General features: G+C 37.0%; 1 protein-coding gene across 2 annotated transcripts; it reads right to left on the bottom strand.

Annotated features, from left to right (window-relative positions):
* On the bottom strand, window positions 1-15775 carry LOC119998271 (clustered mitochondria protein-like). 2 transcript variants are annotated; one of them, XM_038845557.1, is made up of 29 exons: window positions 15492-15774; window positions 15072-15334; window positions 14571-14632; window positions 14154-14343; window positions 13943-14080; window positions 13687-13843; window positions 13390-13583; window positions 13160-13267; window positions 12147-12282; window positions 11894-12022; window positions 10642-11032; window positions 10100-10204; window positions 9900-10018; window positions 9423-9531; window positions 9199-9339; window positions 8005-8139; window positions 7735-7905; window positions 7464-7550; window positions 5979-6101; window positions 5556-5711; window positions 4808-4876; window positions 3594-3752; window positions 3172-3228; window positions 3056-3096; window positions 2595-2714; window positions 1145-1454; window positions 954-1061; window positions 785-856; window positions 1-710 (listed from the first exon to the last, which is right to left on the bottom strand). In XM_038845557.1, exons 2-29 carry the CDS (start codon window positions 15328-15330, stop codon window positions 252-254), a joined length of 4305 nt encoding a protein of 1434 aa, XP_038701485.1. In that variant the 5' UTR covers window positions 15331-15334; window positions 15492-15774; the 3' UTR covers window positions 1-251. The 2 variants fall into 2 exon arrangements, with proteins under 2 accessions (XP_038701485.1, XP_038701493.1); XM_038845565.1 differs by having other exon boundaries at window positions 252-710; window positions 13166-13267; window positions 15492-15775.
* Window positions 15776-17189: the final 1414 nt, after the last annotated feature.

The raw sequence follows: 17189 nt of genomic DNA, 5'->3' as shown, positions 1-17189 counted from the left end.
TTTCCAATAATAAACATAATTGACGTTTCATTAAATAATGAGAAATCGCATCACCCTAGAACTCAATGACGAGCATTAATCTGTATGTACATACATTCCTTGGCCATGTGCACTTGTCAAAGTATAATTCATAAGCAATAATGTTTGGCAAAAGAAAAAAAAAAGATATAGACGGTTTGTCATATATCAACTCATACAGCAAAAAAAATCCAGGTGGTGTTGCCAAATAAATTATATCTCACACTCAACTTTCATGATGAAGCCGTAGGTTTAGCCTTTTGTTTTTTAGGTTCCAGAGAAGCCAGGCCTTTACCTAATCCAACAGGGGACTGATCTTGTTGCCCTGTTGTTGATTGATCATTTTTGGTGTCAGCAGAGCCATTTGACTCGTTAGTGCCTTCCTTCTGTAACACATTTGTTTCCTCTTTCTCAACTGCATCAGGGACCATCCCTGAGTTGATGATGTTAAGAAGCTGAGTAAGTGGAGGCAAAGCTTGAACAGGTACACCGTGAGGACGAATCAAGAGGCCCCTTGCTGCTGCTTTCTTCCTAACTTCTGCTACTGCACGAGCTGCCCTTTCATCAACTCCCTTGGCTCTTGGAAGGTTGTCACCAATTATTGCCGCATTACGAGATTTGTTGACAGAAGCACTGGAACTAGCAGATCCTCCAGCAGCGGCTTGGAATGCATGTATCAGGTCAGGATGGGCCTGGCTATGCAAAGCAAATGTCATCACCGACTTGTTATTCTAACGAAAGTGAAAAAATGGGGCTCCAAAATTACCTTTAAGATATCAATAGCCTTCTGAGCAGAAGCTGCATTCAAAACCTGACCTTTCTGCTTCTGTGCATTCATCTGTTAATATAAGATTGCAAACTCAGGGAATCCAAATTAAAAAAAAAAAGAAAAAGAAAAACAAAGCAGAAGAACATTTAACAAGCCATGCACTTACCTGAAGTTCGCGCATCTTAAATGTCTTCATCCAGTTCTGTGAATCCCTCGTCCTCGAATCCTCCTCACCAAGCTGCTTGACAAGTATATCGTACGTCTTCTTTTCATGCTGCAGTGAAGACGTCGCAATCAGTAATTATTCAGTAGGGCAACCAGTAAGGCTGCAACAAAATTTTGCAAGATAATACATGCCTGGTGAGAGAGCTTGAAGGCACCCATGCAGTTGAAGGAAATGGCAAGAGCATGATAGCACACAGCAGTTTGAATGTGCTCTTCACCGAGAAGCCTCTCGTTCTTTTTCAAAGCCTCTTGCAGATAACGAAGAGCTGTGTCCATCTTACTAATATCCTGATACATCATTGCAACATTTATGAAAGTTGCAGCTATATCTGGGTGATCTGGACCTGACGATAAACTTAGTAAGAGCAATGCGCGAGACATATGCCGTAGTGCAAGTTCTGTTTGGTTTAGTCCATGATAGAATAGAGCCATATTCCCGTAGCTGCATCACAAAAAACGCAAAACAAGTGAGCAAACAATTTTGCAAGAGAGTAATATAGGAGACATGAACTCAGGGTTAGGATCATTACTTGTCAGATAGAGAATGAAGGCTTTTCCCTCTATTTTTGTGGTTACAAAATCAAAGAGAAGATATAAAGGAAAGAAGTAACTGGTAGGGCAGGATAAACTGCCCAAGTTTTCTTCTATTTCTGCTGCCCAGATCTTTTTATAGTACTTTTTTTTGGCCAAAATCGAATGGAAGATAAAAAACAAAAGAAGCAATTTTAGGATAATTGAAAAGGGCAAAAATTTAAAAAGAGGGGTTTTCGAAGTTGTAGATTAGTGCAGCCAGTGCATTAAATTCCAGGGTTTTTTATAAGCCGGGGCATGGGGTTGGGACTTCGAACTTTGGCCACATGGACCAATGATGTGGGAGTTCTACCACCCAATCAAGGGGTGATTCCTCAAATTAGGGCTCAACTAACACAAATAAGAGCCGGAATCAGGGGCACTCAATGGTTAGTAACGAGTGATGAAGTTGTTTATGGTTTGTGATAGGTAATCATAACAGGGACAGTTACGAGTTCATAAACAAATCAAATAAGAAAGAAAAAATTTGGATGCAAGAGAACTTTATATATCTATCTATTATTGTTTTGACAGGAATGCAAAACAACTTTATTTAAGGGGCACAAAGATAGTGCAACCCTGAGAGAACACGGCTACAAATTGACAGACCTCAAGAAAAGAAAACACAAAAGATACCAAATGATACCACAACAAACACTGATTAGGCTACATCTTGAGTAATAAGCCTTCAAGTCTCACTGGAGCCTTTTACAAGGTGCAAGGTTCGATTCACCCCTCCCAAAAAATTAAGAATATAATCCTATAACTTGTCAAAGAAAAAATACCGGAAAGATCGGTTTGCAATAATCTACAATAGTTATGCTAAAATCATATCAGCTCCTTTTTCTTAATTCATAATATTGTTGAGTAAGGCTCAATTTCTTTGGTATTGATTTGAGATAAAAGTATTCAACATTAAATGCTGTGTAGAAAACATCATGAATGAGCAACAATTGTGTAGGAAATATCATATTAAATGGCATTGACATGAATAGAAGAGCAAAAATGATGCCTGTGAGCAGTATCAGGATGGTCCAATCCCAAGCATCGCTCATTTATAATCAGTTCCTTGTGCTGTTGCATTATCGCCCCAGCCATGTCTCCTGCGTGATACAAAACCATGGCGAGATACCTGAAATTTTGACAAAAGGAACCTTGAGATGAGTTCAACAGTCATCGTCATGAGCACTATTTTAAATGTTGAACTTCAAGCAATTTGGAAGAATAAAAAGTATATAAATTGAATATAGTTGCACTGAAGCATAGTAACATTATGCACATGGACTCACAATTAATTCATGAGTTAAAATAATGAAATAAAATTTATTTAGCCTCTCCATTGAAATGTGATGCTTCATTGTTTGAACTACCCAAGCATAAGAAGCTGAAAGCTAACTATGACAACTTAAATGCCACCAACTAAAAACAGAGAAGAACCACGAAGATGGATGGTGGTTGGGTTTAGATGCCTACCGACAGCAATTAGCAACCTCTCTATGCATAGGCCCCGTCACCTAAAATCCATTATAAAGAACGATGTAATATACACCACATAATTTTCATAAGGCTAAGCCAAGAAAATAACTTACCTGTTGAAGTATTGAAAATGCCTCGGAAAATAATGTGTAGGCCTCGCTAAGCATACCCTGAAATGAAAATGTATGGATGAATATCACAAAAACTACTGATTTGAAAACAAGGAGCTGAAAAACAACTAGCTTCAAATATATTATTGGATTGACAGTTCACAGCCATTGTAACTTAGGGTGTGTATATAGTTTGAAAGGGGACTGGTCAATGTGAAACTGGAAATAACTTATAAGCTGGAATATTACTAGAAACACAAACTTCATGAACTTATAAGCTAAAATGAGCTCTTGTCAAGAGTGCTTTTTATTGTCAGCTTAAAGCTTTACAGGTGTTTGGTTGGCAAATCCACTGGAGCTTATAATCGCTGAATCAAACATATCTTACTAATGTTATAGAATAGTAAGGAAGCCTCAGCACATACCTCAGCCAATTGGACTTTTCCCGTTTCCACAAGATCCTTAGCTTCTGAGCATACTGGAATAGAATGCTTCACCACAGGTTGAAGATTCAAGATATCCGACGTTTGGAAAGGTGTTGGAGCGTTAAGATCATATTTGTGCGCCGCAATGCTTATGCCCATCTGTAAGGGGAACCACGTTAGAGTATAGCTTATTGATGTACTCCACAATGGAGTTCCTAACTAAAGTTGCAGAAGCACATACATCAAAGATACGTACAGCTAAGTATGCACAGTAAACATTAACATAGATAGTTATTTATAGTTTATAGGTTATAAATTGAATATTAAGGACTAAACATTTCCTCAGGCATTGATCGTAAAACCTTACTGAAGATCCTGAAACAAATGGTGCATACGATTTCTCGCACCATTCTATTCTAAAAGGGTGAGGGAGGCGGGGGTGGGGAGGAAAAACGTAGAGGGCAATTGTGCACACTTATTACAGCAGATTTCAGCAAGATTACAACTGTTTCCAGGATCTCAAACCGACCTTTCAGTAAGAACTTGGACAGGGAGATAAGTTTAGGTTAGAATTATTACTGCTAAACTCATGCAAGTTCTGTACTTGTACTGTTGATCAAGTGAAAAGAAACTTTTCATGAAAATGCCATGTCATAAGATAAATGTAAGACGACTTGCGACACAACCATAGAATATAGATATCCAAAGATAATGTCGAGGAAAATAAAAATCAAACTAAGTGGATGGCAGAATATAATACCACCAATAGCTTCAGTCCATGATCATCATCATCATCAGAATCCTAGTCTCTAACAATTTGGGGTTCCTACATGACTCCATAAGAAAATACTAGTTGGAGTCTATGACGTGGATTCTCTTATGCCATTCGTTTCACTATAAGACTACACTGTAAACATGTCCAATCCATCTTACATTACTACAGAAAAAAATTAAACAGTAAACTTGAGAACAAATAATCATGCAGCAAGAAGGTCAAAGCAGTATAATTTTTAAGGTGATCAAGTCCAATCATCCAAGGAATAGCTGAAGACATCAAAAGCTGCACAAGCACGAGGAGCAAGAAAGATGAAATAAAGCATTCAGCAGAAGCTAGGGTTATTCAGATGGTGAATTTTCACTAATTGAGTGTGAGACATAATACATTTGCAAATGAGAGCTAAAATCAATAGGATGAGAAATGATCTCATATTTACCTTCTGGCAAAGGTTGCGTATCACTGAAACTTTCTTCACCCGTGATTTAGCATCCTCTGGCAAATCAAACTATATCAAGGAAATCCTTAGTCAAGTAGTATAATAAGCAATCATTCAGTTCCACAACATGCTAGAAAACATAGCAGACAGTAGATTGCATAGCAAATTCAGAACAAGTTTGAATAAATCACAAAAAACATGTGAGTCAATGGGACTTGTTTTTAACACAGGTCAAAAATAAACAAGTAACGATTACATTAAAAAAAGGGGGAATTCATCAAAAGAACCAGAACTGGTTAACTCAGGTATAAGTAGAGAAGAGAAGAAAAATCATGGAAAAGTTGCTTTGATGTTAAATGGAGGAAATTCCAATCTAGCTCACTGTGGACCATTGTGGTGCATTGGCCACAAATGACATGCTATATGTCATTTCAAAACATTCTCAATACCCAAGTCATCTAAAACAAGAAGTGTCAATTACATCCAACATTACATATTCTCATTTACATCAAATTTTCCCCTCAACAAAAACACAAGAATGATTCTGAATTGAGGATCCTACTCCTCCACACTCTTTTGTTCGTATCTTTCCACAGGACCAGACAAAGTAGTCAGGATTTGAAGGCACTACTTTTCTCGTCCCTCCTCTCATGAGGAGCAAACTAAGTATTGAACTTCATGTAAATCCAACTTTAAACAATGTAATGGTTCTCGTGGGCAACTGCTTTAAGTCAATGGTGAGAAATACCTGATATTTCGCTTTTGCGAATTCTTTAATGTCAGACCAGAGAGATTCTGAGCTAACATTCACGTATGAAGATAGATTCTTCCTCACAGCTGCACCTGTTTTCCCCCTTGTGTGTCCCCTGGAAGACTTGCCTGAAGATTGATGGCCTGGTTGGTCCTGTAAAAGTTAACAGTGAGTAAAAGCTGCTTCTCAAGGGGTACTGCCAGTAGACAAAATTATTCATTAAAATGGCAGATGAGGAGTAATTCAACAATTTCTTTATTATTAACATATGTCAAGTTTTGGATATACTCTAATTCATTTCCTACAAAATCAAAATTAGCCTGCATCACCTGAAGAATTTGTAGACAAAATTGAAAACCAAGACACTGTGAGCAGAGAAATAACAAAAATTCAAATGACTTCATCCGTGCAAGAACATACTTTCTTTTGGGATCTTGGCTGGATACAGTTTATCGAACCAGCTTGACAATGTCCAAATAAACAGTTGAAAAAATGAGAGATCGCAGGCCCAAGATCATGATCCTCCGTATCCCTTAGAACATCCTGTGCCAAAAGGAAAGGTTCAAACCACTCACTGCATGACAAAAGTTTAAAGGACACATTTTACCATGACAGATAGAGTGACTAGAGATGCTACATATTAAACAAACGAAGAAAACCATATACTACTTTAGCTATTAAAAATATTAGTTTGTTGTTGTGTTCTGTCTTATATGGAATTTCTAAAACTAGACACACCCGCCAAGCACAAGAGCTGCTATGAACAAGAAATTTCACAGGCTCAATCCATCAAAAATCCTTTTTTTTTATAAACAAAAATGTTCATGCGTGAACATTCAATAAATAGTTGACCAAATTCCTTCTTATTTAAGTTAATTTGAGGACATAAACAGGATAGCGTAACAGTTTGAGTAGTCTTTAACACCAAAAACTAGCTCCAAAAGATATCTCAGCTCATCTTTGTGCATTATAATATTTTTAAAGCTAGCACAAGATGCTTCAAATTAAATTTAAAGATCCAAACTGTGAACTGCAATGCAGAGTCTTCTGCATCAAGACCGTATTCACCAATGACAATAATTCAGAGATCTTTGAGGGTGTACCTAAGGTCAAGGTATCAGTAAATGTCCATTCCGCAACATTAAATTTTTTTCTCCCGTTCCATTTTTCTTTTCTTTTTCTTATTTTCCAGGTCTGGCTTTGTTCGTGAGGTGCGCAAGGGAGATAGAAAGAGTTACCCTGGGGATGTTTGTGTGTGATACAAAAAGGTTGTGAGCTCTAGATTGCACCCCTGCAACTCTACCTCGGGACCACATGTCCATTTCAAGTATCTTCAAAATATACTTTCCGCATTAGGTCCCTCACTCTCAGTGAGGGAGTATCAATGCAGTTTGAATAGTGATAGTATGGGGAAAAATAGGTGCATGTTTGGTTTACATATTCAGACAAGAACCAAATCAAACTTATGAAACTAGAAACAAGAACTCCTTAATAATATGGGAATCCCGGATGAATTATCAAGCATCGAGAGGACAATATAAACAGTACCACATGGTCAATATCAAGAACTCCAACCCCACCCCCACAAACAACACCCAGATCCACATCAAAAGATAATTAGATAGCAGAAAATCCCATCACTAACATGTCACATGAAACTAGAAAAAGAGAGCTGCCATAAGGTAAACTACTCAAGTGCACAAGGCTCCCTCAGTGGGCAGGGTCGGGGACAAGCAGGATGGACACAAACCTTACCCCCAAATAATGTGGAGAGAATGTCTCCAAGAATTGAACCTATGACCTCTAGGCTGCACCCCTGCAACTCTATCAATGGCCACATGTTCGCCTGTAAAGAGAGCCTCCATAGTCCATATGGAAATTTAAATAGGAAATAAGGTCGGTCACCTTAAGGAAGTGCTTCGCCGACCTAACAACAATCTCATTAGAACAAAGATCCCATAGATGAGGAAAGTGCTTGGTCCCTTCAGCTACCTGCAGAAATACTCTGTTAATGGCAATGATTTTTAACGCAGGAAAATTCATGAAAGATTGTGACTATGACTCACCGTCCACAAATTTGAAGTGGGATATGAATATTGGCTAACCTAAGAGAAACTATTCTAAGGCAAGATGTTTAACAGCAAAATAGAGCATTTGCTGGACAACAAAATCTTACTTTTGCGATGTAGCGGACATTAATTCCATGAGCATGGAGAGCATCGGTTAATGTTTGACCATCCATAGGTGAAACTTCAAGCGTGCAAAGATCTTGTATAAACTTTGGAAGCACAACACTTGCCAGATGTGTACTAGCTCTCCTCACATTCTCTTCATCTGCAGCTATCTCCTGATCAATGGCAGAGGAAAGCACCAAATAAAATGTATCTCAATACCATGAATTTTGGTGGACATAAACAGGACAAGAAAACCAGAAAATTGAGTTTACCTCTTGACTGTCAGCCAACTTAAACTCGGTGAAAACATTAGGGTTAAAACTTATTTGTTTGCATGATTCAAGACTTCCAACATGATCAGAAGTAGATTCTTCAACTGCCTCACTCTTCCCTTCTTCGATTACCTTCTGCAGAAAAATGCGAATCAAAGGATCATGTAAACCCAAATTATTTTTGTGCTAGGAGAGAATAATGATGTTCCTATAATATTCTAAACAGAAAAGCCCTTGAAAAATAAAAATAATTCACACATTGAAAAAAAATACAAGTTGCATTACTAGCTTCAGTAATTTAAACCAGCCACATACTTACAGGATATCCCTCTAACCTTTACTTTGCAGCACTAATATGAGAAAGTCAGGAATATTAAAATGATTCTTCAAACTATGGGCACCAATAAGCACTTGGAAATTTAAGTAAGTCATCCTCATCATGACACGTAAGGCAACTCAATCATCAGTTGTGATTTGCGGTTTTCAATTGTAAAAATTTACTATAGATGGATGCAAAATGCACATACGAAAAGCAAGAGAAAGCTTTAAAAGGTTACAGAAGTCCCATACACAAGACTCTCGCAACAGAGGTGGGTCTAGAGAAAAGCAAATATATGCAGCCTTACACTGCAACGCAGAGAGGCTGTTTCCTCTAGGTTGTGTCATAGCAACTTTAGCAGTAGGCCAAGGTTCACCCTTTAGAAGATACAAGATAAAGCCAAAAACAAGATAAACAGAAAGAAAGAAAGCCAGAGAAAGCTTTGAAGCAAATTGGGAAAAAAGAGCAGGGCAAATATGGAAAATGAAAAACTGTATTTTAGAAATACAAGCAAGAAACATGACAGCTATCACATAATGAATTCAAACTGGGAAAAAAATAAGTAGTCCTTATCCTTTTCAACTAACGACATCCAGTATAAAACCACATCTCCAACTCAAGAGCTTGGACATGTACCATGTCATGCCACATGTGGCCTCGAGAAACAAGATTGCTTACTATAACTTAGACCATCACGGGAACTAAATGAATCTGTACATGCGCAAAAATAATAAGATATAAAAGAGAAACACTCTAGAGTCCAAACCTTGCAAGTCAGACATCAGCACATAAAGTTCCTGCTAAGTATTTTAGGAAACCCAAAATTCCTGCTAAAAGGATGGATGTTCCAATTTAAAGCAAGAAATGCTGCATACCTGACCATTGTTGTCAGACGTAGCTCCAATAACCTCAGCTTCTACCTCTTCATCAACACCAGCAACTTTTGAAGAATCAGAGGCCACAACAGATGCTCCCTCTGCTTCAGATGTGCGTTTTGATATCTTCTCAGCTTCAGCCTTGTCCCATCACATCAATACCATAAGAAACATAAAATCTTAAACCAGTCCAAAGATGACACTAGAAGAAAAGAAGAGCATACCTGGCAAAACGCAGTGACTAGCTCTGGTCTTAAGATACAACAACGAAAGCCAGGCCCAGTATAGTTAGCATCCCGAGGAGTCACTCTCATCAGATCCAGAAGATAATGCCTAGATGAGAGAATGGGCATATGAGAAAGCTCGACACAGTCATACAAAGTTTACATAAATTCATTAAGCACATTTCATAGATGTGGAGTCTAAAAACTCAATTAGTCATCTAAGAACATGAAACTTGTGTTAGCAAAGATAATGTCAACCTCTGACAATTAACTGCCATGCTCAAAGGTATCCTTTAATAAATTCAACATTTTTTTAGCAACTAATGCAGTAGATGAAACACATATATTCCAGAATGGTAAAACTCAAGCAATTTCCTTATTAGCCAAGAGGATACAATCACACCTAGTAGCTGAAAAGGGGATGAGTAATGAGAGAGATTTTAAAGCTAACAAACTGATTAAAAGGAATTGACTCACCTGTCATCACTTCCAACAATACCTTTGGATTCCACTGGTGCAGCTAATTTGTGAACACTCCCAGATCCATCAAGGACTGTGTGCTCCTTCAAATGAAGGCTTTTTGCAGCCTCTAGTACCTAAGATAAATGAGGGCACAGAGCATTAAATTATTTCAGTGGGTAAGCCAACATTGTAAACAAATTCCATATGCTCCTCACCTTCGAATGAAAGTCTTCATTCCAACATATTTTCTTGCCATTGTCAACAGAACCATAAAGAAGGGAGTCTGACTTGTCACCTTGAAGGATACCAGGTAGAACACTCTACATAAGCATAAAACATAACATAAGAAAAGCATCAAAATAGCATAGGGACACAAAGACAGGACAACCAGAAACACTCTAGGCTACCAAGCATAGACAGATTTTCTCAACTTAAGAGAGAAGTCAAATCGACAACATTGTAAAGTAACAAAACAAGCAATTTGGCCTATAATATGACCTCATGACAAGAATTTTCATAACAATAGCAAGCATGAGCAAACAAACGCATTAAAAGAACAAAAATATCAGGGGATAGAATGTGCAAGAAATGACCAATTGCAGAAAAAAAAAGTGATGATGAAAATGGGTAACAAAAATCTGCAACCCAACAATAGAGTCCAGAAACTAAACAACAAGGGAAACATTTCACAATAGTGTCTTCCTCAGTTGTTCAATAATTTGTTCTTTTACGGCATGATTGCATCTATGATACATACCTGAGCTACCACTCTATGACCCCTGTAATCAATTATGGCCATGGCAAGATTATAAATTCCAGCTACATCAGCTTCCTGGAATGCTTTCGTGCCTTTTAGATCATTGTTTGCAGAAGCATACGTCGCCTGCTCACTCTCCATCACTGGTGTCTCGGCAGAAGATTGAGGAGACACCTCCTCCACACATTCCACTCCAGTTGATTTGTCACATTTTTCCCCATTGGGAATTTCATTGTTACCTTGAAACAAATTCTTGGAACCCTTTTCAGATGACTTAAAAGATGAACAACAGCTCTCGGTCTTTGAATTAATGTCTGATGCATGTCTCTTGGGTAGCTGCTCAAGGTCCCCATCCACAGCAAAACTGAAGAATATATTGTTCTGAACATACCTAAGAGCCGAAACACAGACGTTAAGCAGCAGTAGGTTTTAACTAGTATAAAAGTAAACGCAGCAGACACCATGAAATATCATATAGGTAAAAAAAAAAAAACTCTCGTGCACAAGGCTCTCACAGTAGGCAAGGTCATGGACAAGCAGGATGTCCGCAGACCTTACCCCCACATAATATGTGAAGAGGCTATTTTCAGGAACTGAACCTATGAGTCTCTGATTTCTAGGTTGCACCCCTACAACTCTATCACTAGCCCACATGCTCGCCTGTATAAAAGTCATATACAAGTACGAACAATTAGTGTAATTTGGGATAGTAAGCTTTTGGTCAGTTGTAAATGAGCTTAAAGTACTCGATGTAGTAGTGGCATTCCCTTGGTTCCCTTTAATTTCCTTTATTATTTTATCACATACTAAAACGAAAGTGTAGCCTAAACCATTGAGAAAATAACCAATATCGATCAAACTGCCAAAAGTTACAATTTTTCCACATTGGCAAAGTGCAAAAGTGTTCATCAATCAATTTGGCCTCAGAGGAGTTGCTCCAAAGGAAAGCCAAACTGCAAGAGATAGACTTTTAAATTCATTTATGCAACAAAATATGTTTGTAGGAACAAGAAAGTAAATATACTGAACAGGTGCAAACAAGTCTAAGAGACGGTGAGAATTATGTCAGAAACATTGAAGTAAAAAAGATACACATTTACCAATTAAAGACAGACAATAGTATACGCATTTTATTAGAAACAAAAGGAAGAATATACACTATTTTTTCTAAGAAATATGTTAAAGAAACCTAATCCAGGAAAGGATATTTGCATATGAGAAAGTTATAGAAGAATTTTCAAGTTCCACCAACATGTGAAAACACTCTGGATCTGTTGGATTTATTGGGGGTATGCATCTGCTGATGACTCCAATAGCACCACCTATTGCTGCATCAACAAAGTCGGAAGTGACCTTGTAGAGAGCCCTATCCCTCAAAATCCTGAAAAAAATAATCTCTCCATGAGCCCGTGCAGCACTCAAACCGAAAATCAGAATTTTTAAAAAAAATAATAATAATTTAAGGCAACAAGTTTATTGAAGTGATATCTAAAACTAATACAAACCTTTCTTGAGGAGTTGTGTGAGGAAAATCCCGACAAGCTTGCAATTCCTCATTCCAATCTCTTTGCATACCAATCAGCTCACTACCATATGAAAGATTCAGTGCATTCTCCGCTCTGGCTGTGTCACGTTTATGATCTGAAGATAAAGCACCATAGTGACCATTCAAATGTAAGGAAAACAAAAAATCAGCGTAACCCTCAGTTCTCCACTTTTTCAAGAGTAAGCAATAATGATCATTCCATTACCCCCTTGGCGAAGGTATGCAACCAGTAATTAACGACAAATGAACCAGAGAATAAATTTAAGCAAACAACTTGAAAGGTGCTAAAGCTAATATCACGAAGTTAACTTCATCCCTGAATTATACATCACGCAATTGCAGGGGAGGATCCGCTACTCTCTACCTAGGAAAGAACTCATCTGGGTAAACAAGATTGTAAGACATAGGCAGTATAGATAACATTAATAACTTCTCTTGAAAAGCAGAGAGCTCCTCTACTCTTTTTGGCAGAAAGGTGGGCTAAATGGAACTTGGAAATAGAAAAAGGTTAGGACATAAAGGAAAGAATCAGAACAAAGGACGAGGTTGATAGAGGAAAGTGGCATTCTGGCACTTCGCTTCCTACCTCGAGAATAATGTCAAGACCTTTGTAAAATCTCTTCCACAAATAATGAAGTTGCATGAGTAGTAAACTTTACCAACCATATGGGGAAAATTTTCAAATTTGACCAAGGCATTCTATGGCTGCCAACTAAACATGCCATAAGATCATCACGTTTTTCTAGTGGCCCAATCTCAAAGGTAATGGCATATTGGCATAAAGCTGCAGAAGTTGTTTTGCAAGAGGGAAAGGATGGAGAACTGTTGAACCAAAATGGATAGAAAACTGGCTTCAAAGAAAAGAAACACGGTTTCTAAAACCTCCAACATTTCCCTGTATAAGTGCTTCCACATCTTCAAAATTCTAAATTGTATCAATTAAATAACACCAAATTATTGTGACAAAATTACATTTACCAGGAAGTGGATACAGTCCCAGCCATGAGTTTGGTGGTAACAGAGATTGAACATTTTCAAAAGGATGGGCAGAGCCTTTCTTCTCCAGAATTTCACGGAAAGCTTCATAATAAGAAAGCAGGAGAAAAAAGTTAGTACTTTATTCTAAAAAAGCAAACAAAGGAAGTTAGATTAAAATTTACAATAAATGATGAAGTTATGGAAAGCTTATATCGTCCCCATACCTTTTTTGAACTTAGGGCTGATCTTTTGCAAGAGCCCTATCAATGTGGTTGCCTCATGTGTAGCTTTACTAGGCCTTGGGTCAAGGACATTCCCTGTGCTTGAATTGACATAAAATAATTCTGTTGATCCTGTGATACAATATTTGTTGCCCTCCAATGTTACCACATCCAGATATATCAAATCCCCAACAAGCCTGAGGCAGATAAAAACACCAAGTGTGTTGGAAATTCTGATTTCACAACAAGTGAACTTGTTTTTAATCAAATTAGTTCAAAAGAGGTGACAAGGAGGCAAACCTTCGATAGCTTGGAGGAGGATTGAAGGATGAAAATACAATACTCTCCGCAGAATTGATATCTTTTGAAGAAGATGATAGCAATTTACCAAGTGAACCAGAAACATCTTCCATGAAGCCCAGGCCATCAAGCTCTGGGACCTCTGTTCTAACGGCATCTGGAAAACAATAAATCCACAAACAATGTTGGTTCCGCACATCCCAAAACGAAAATTAAATATGAAAGAAGTACAGTAGCCTGCCCAGATCCAAATAACCTGAAGTTGGACTTTTATTTAGCAACGTCTCATACTGCAATGCAAGTGATGTCGATAGTGAGGCATGAACTGTGGAAAGCGAGAGCAATTCTCTTGTGCGATGAACATGAGCCCGGATAGATCTATCATCATAAAGTACTGCACAACATGTTACCATGTAAGAAACCAGAAACAGATTTTGCGTAACAAAAAGCGAGTAGAATTACTATACCTGCTACCATCTCCAAGGAACAACCCCCAGTTGTGATATCAGCTACTTCAGAAACTTCATTGTAATCTTCTAGATGATGAGTTGAACCATCCTTAGTGTGCAGGAATAAATCATAGCATGTGATAAAACATGTTTCAGGAGCATCAAGAAGGAACTGTCTCACATCCATTACTGAATCTCCTGGGTTTAACTGAAAGTTTATACTACGTTAAGAATTAATTTGATATGGTAAATAAAACCCATAAGTGAATTCAAGAATACACAAGAAGGCTAGATGAAATATATAGAGAAAAAAAAAAGGATCATCAAAAAGATTCTTTGTCAACAAGTGGAAAAACAAAATTAGGGTATCCTACAATTCAAAATTAAACGGGTTCGAAATAACATTCACAATTCATAATGATCAAGTTAACTCACTTGTAGCTCAAGTTTCTCCCCGATCTGTGTTTTAACAGGAACAGGATAAAGATTAAGATCACCTGCACATGGAGAGGAAAGCCATATAAAATCTACAGCAAAAGCACAAAAACAATGCTTAAGAACCAGCAGAAAAGCAATCAATTAGAAAGAAACTCAACTGCATAACAGCCATAAACTCCAGTAAAACTTAATGTTGTAAGTTTGCATGATGGTTTTACTTTGATTACAGTTAGCCAACCCCCTTAACATCGAATTTTAAATCACTGTCCGCAAAGGAAAACATAAACTTATAATTTTGTTCTTCTACGTTTACAAAAGAATTGGAGTTTATGATCAGAGGGCGATTTCCAAAATTGTCCAAGAGTGGACAGATTTATAAAGAAGTCCAACATTTGAGATTCCTAATAAAAACAATCAGAGTTCAATGTAATTCCAATATGCTAAAGAATATTAAATCAAGTTCTTGAAATTAACACATAAGAAAAAACTAAAAAGCACCTTGCTTTGGTTGGCTGGTCAAATTTGTTGTTTCCGACTCTTCCACTTCAGGCTTTGCAATAGCTGATTCTTCCCCACCTGGTACGCAATTAACTGATTCCTCCCCACCTGCTACCCCATTAGCAACAACGCTGGTGGGTTCTGAAGCACTTACATTATCCTTTGCAGAAGCATCAGACGAGACCGCTGGTTCCGCATAATTACTGGCAGAGCCACTTGAACCTCTCCGGTTCCTCCCTTTATTAGATTTCCCAGCCATTTCACTTCATATTCAAAATTTCCCAGGTTACTGCTGTTCAGAGTATATATTGAATGGTGTCCAGATAATCTAAAACCATTACTCTATTAAAAGCAAAAACAAAACAGAAAAAACTCAAATTCTCGGATATGCCAAAACAAAGCAGCAGGGACATGTATTACCAATCACAGAACAGCTTGCAATTGCATCTCCAACTGTTCAATACCAAGTCCAGCACCAACAGAAGGGATGCTTATATGTATAGATAACTAATAGCGACCAATATATGTGTAGCAAGCGCAAGCTAGACGAAGATTGGAAGTGCGGAGGTAGAGAGGGTTGGAGTTAGTAGTAGCCAGTAGGGGTGGAGAGAAGTCGTGGGGCGGCGAAAATATGTTGAGAGGGGAGCGGTAGAGAGTGATTTGGGCTTCTTTGCTGCAACAAAACAGGGAATTTTGGTTTGGGCTGCTATGGCTAGGTTTTTTTTCCCCTTGAAATGATTTTTACTCACAAATAAAACTATAATGAAAATTTAAATTCGAAAATAACTACAATTTACTAATTTAGATTGATCAATTATCTTTTTCAGAATGTTTTATTTTGAGGAAAAAATAAAAATAATATAGTAAATTTTATTTCAATATCTTTAGTAAAAATCAAATCTAAAACAATAAACAAAAATTGGGGCCAAAAATTTTTCTTTAATGTCCCACTTTAAATAATAGGTATAGAGAAGGAGAAGAATTCACTTATGCGCACCTAACTTGCGCATCTATGTTTTCACCATTGATTTAAAACATGTGGGACCCAAAACAATGACACCACTTGTCATTGCATAATTTTCATTCATCCGTACTTTTAAAAAGTGATACGTATTTTAAATGCGCATAAGAGAACTCTTGTAGAGGGATAAATATATACCCTACATATTGGATGAACAGAATCTTTAGTATTTTATTGTAATGGTCGTTCTTACTCTAAAACACAACTGATTGAGTTGGCCGGAAATGAATTCAAAATAAAAGATACCAAAAACAATTCATCACATTGATGCACGTATGAATTTGTTTTAAATTGAGACATTTTATCAGATTGTTGAAATATTATATTTAAAATTTTTAATTTTAAGTCATGTTCTTCCATTAACTTATCGTCTTTAAATATAATTACATTTTATCATTGTGATAATTTTATGTTATGTAATGCTTAAATTCTTAAAAAATATTTATGTTATATATGCGCTATCATATATATGCTTAATCAACTTCATAGTACAAAACATATAGTTATTTAGTAATAATATTGGTGCATTTTTTTATATCAATAGTGTTTTTCAAATTTAAAGGTATGTAAATTGTAAAGTACACATACAATATTAGGTCAAAAAAGTAAATTGGCTACAAAAGTACATATATACAACACCAATATCAAAGCTTATAAGAGGATATTGGTGTTGATATTACAAATTTTTTTGATTATTTTACTTATATTAATTAGTGTCTAAATCAATTTAATAATATTTGTTAATTGTAAAGATTGGAGTGATTCGTACCACATAACTCTTTTTTTTTTTTGAATATATATGTATATTACTTATTTTGGAGGAAGGGAGAAGATGGTCCTAGTAGCCCTCTCTAAATTCGTATTTGTCTAGGATAGTGAACCCATAAAATATTCAAGAATAAAGGGTTGTCTAAAATTGCTTTTAAATGGGACATTCAAAAAACAATAATGTAAGAATATGTAAATAAATATCTTCAATGCAAAATACTTTAGAGCACGTAGCGATGAACCACGGTGTCGTGGGTTCGAATCCCTCCTCGCCCACAATCGATCAAAAAGGGAAGGACCCTTCCCTCTGGGGTAGGAAAATCATGATC

Source organism: Tripterygium wilfordii, chromosome 1 (assembly GCF_013401445.1).
Source record: "Tripterygium wilfordii isolate XIE 37 chromosome 1, ASM1340144v1, whole genome shotgun sequence".
In the NCBI taxonomy this organism is placed as follows: Eukaryota; Viridiplantae; Streptophyta; class Magnoliopsida; order Celastrales; family Celastraceae; genus Tripterygium; species Tripterygium wilfordii.
This window is presented reverse-complemented; position numbering and strand designations above follow the sequence as displayed.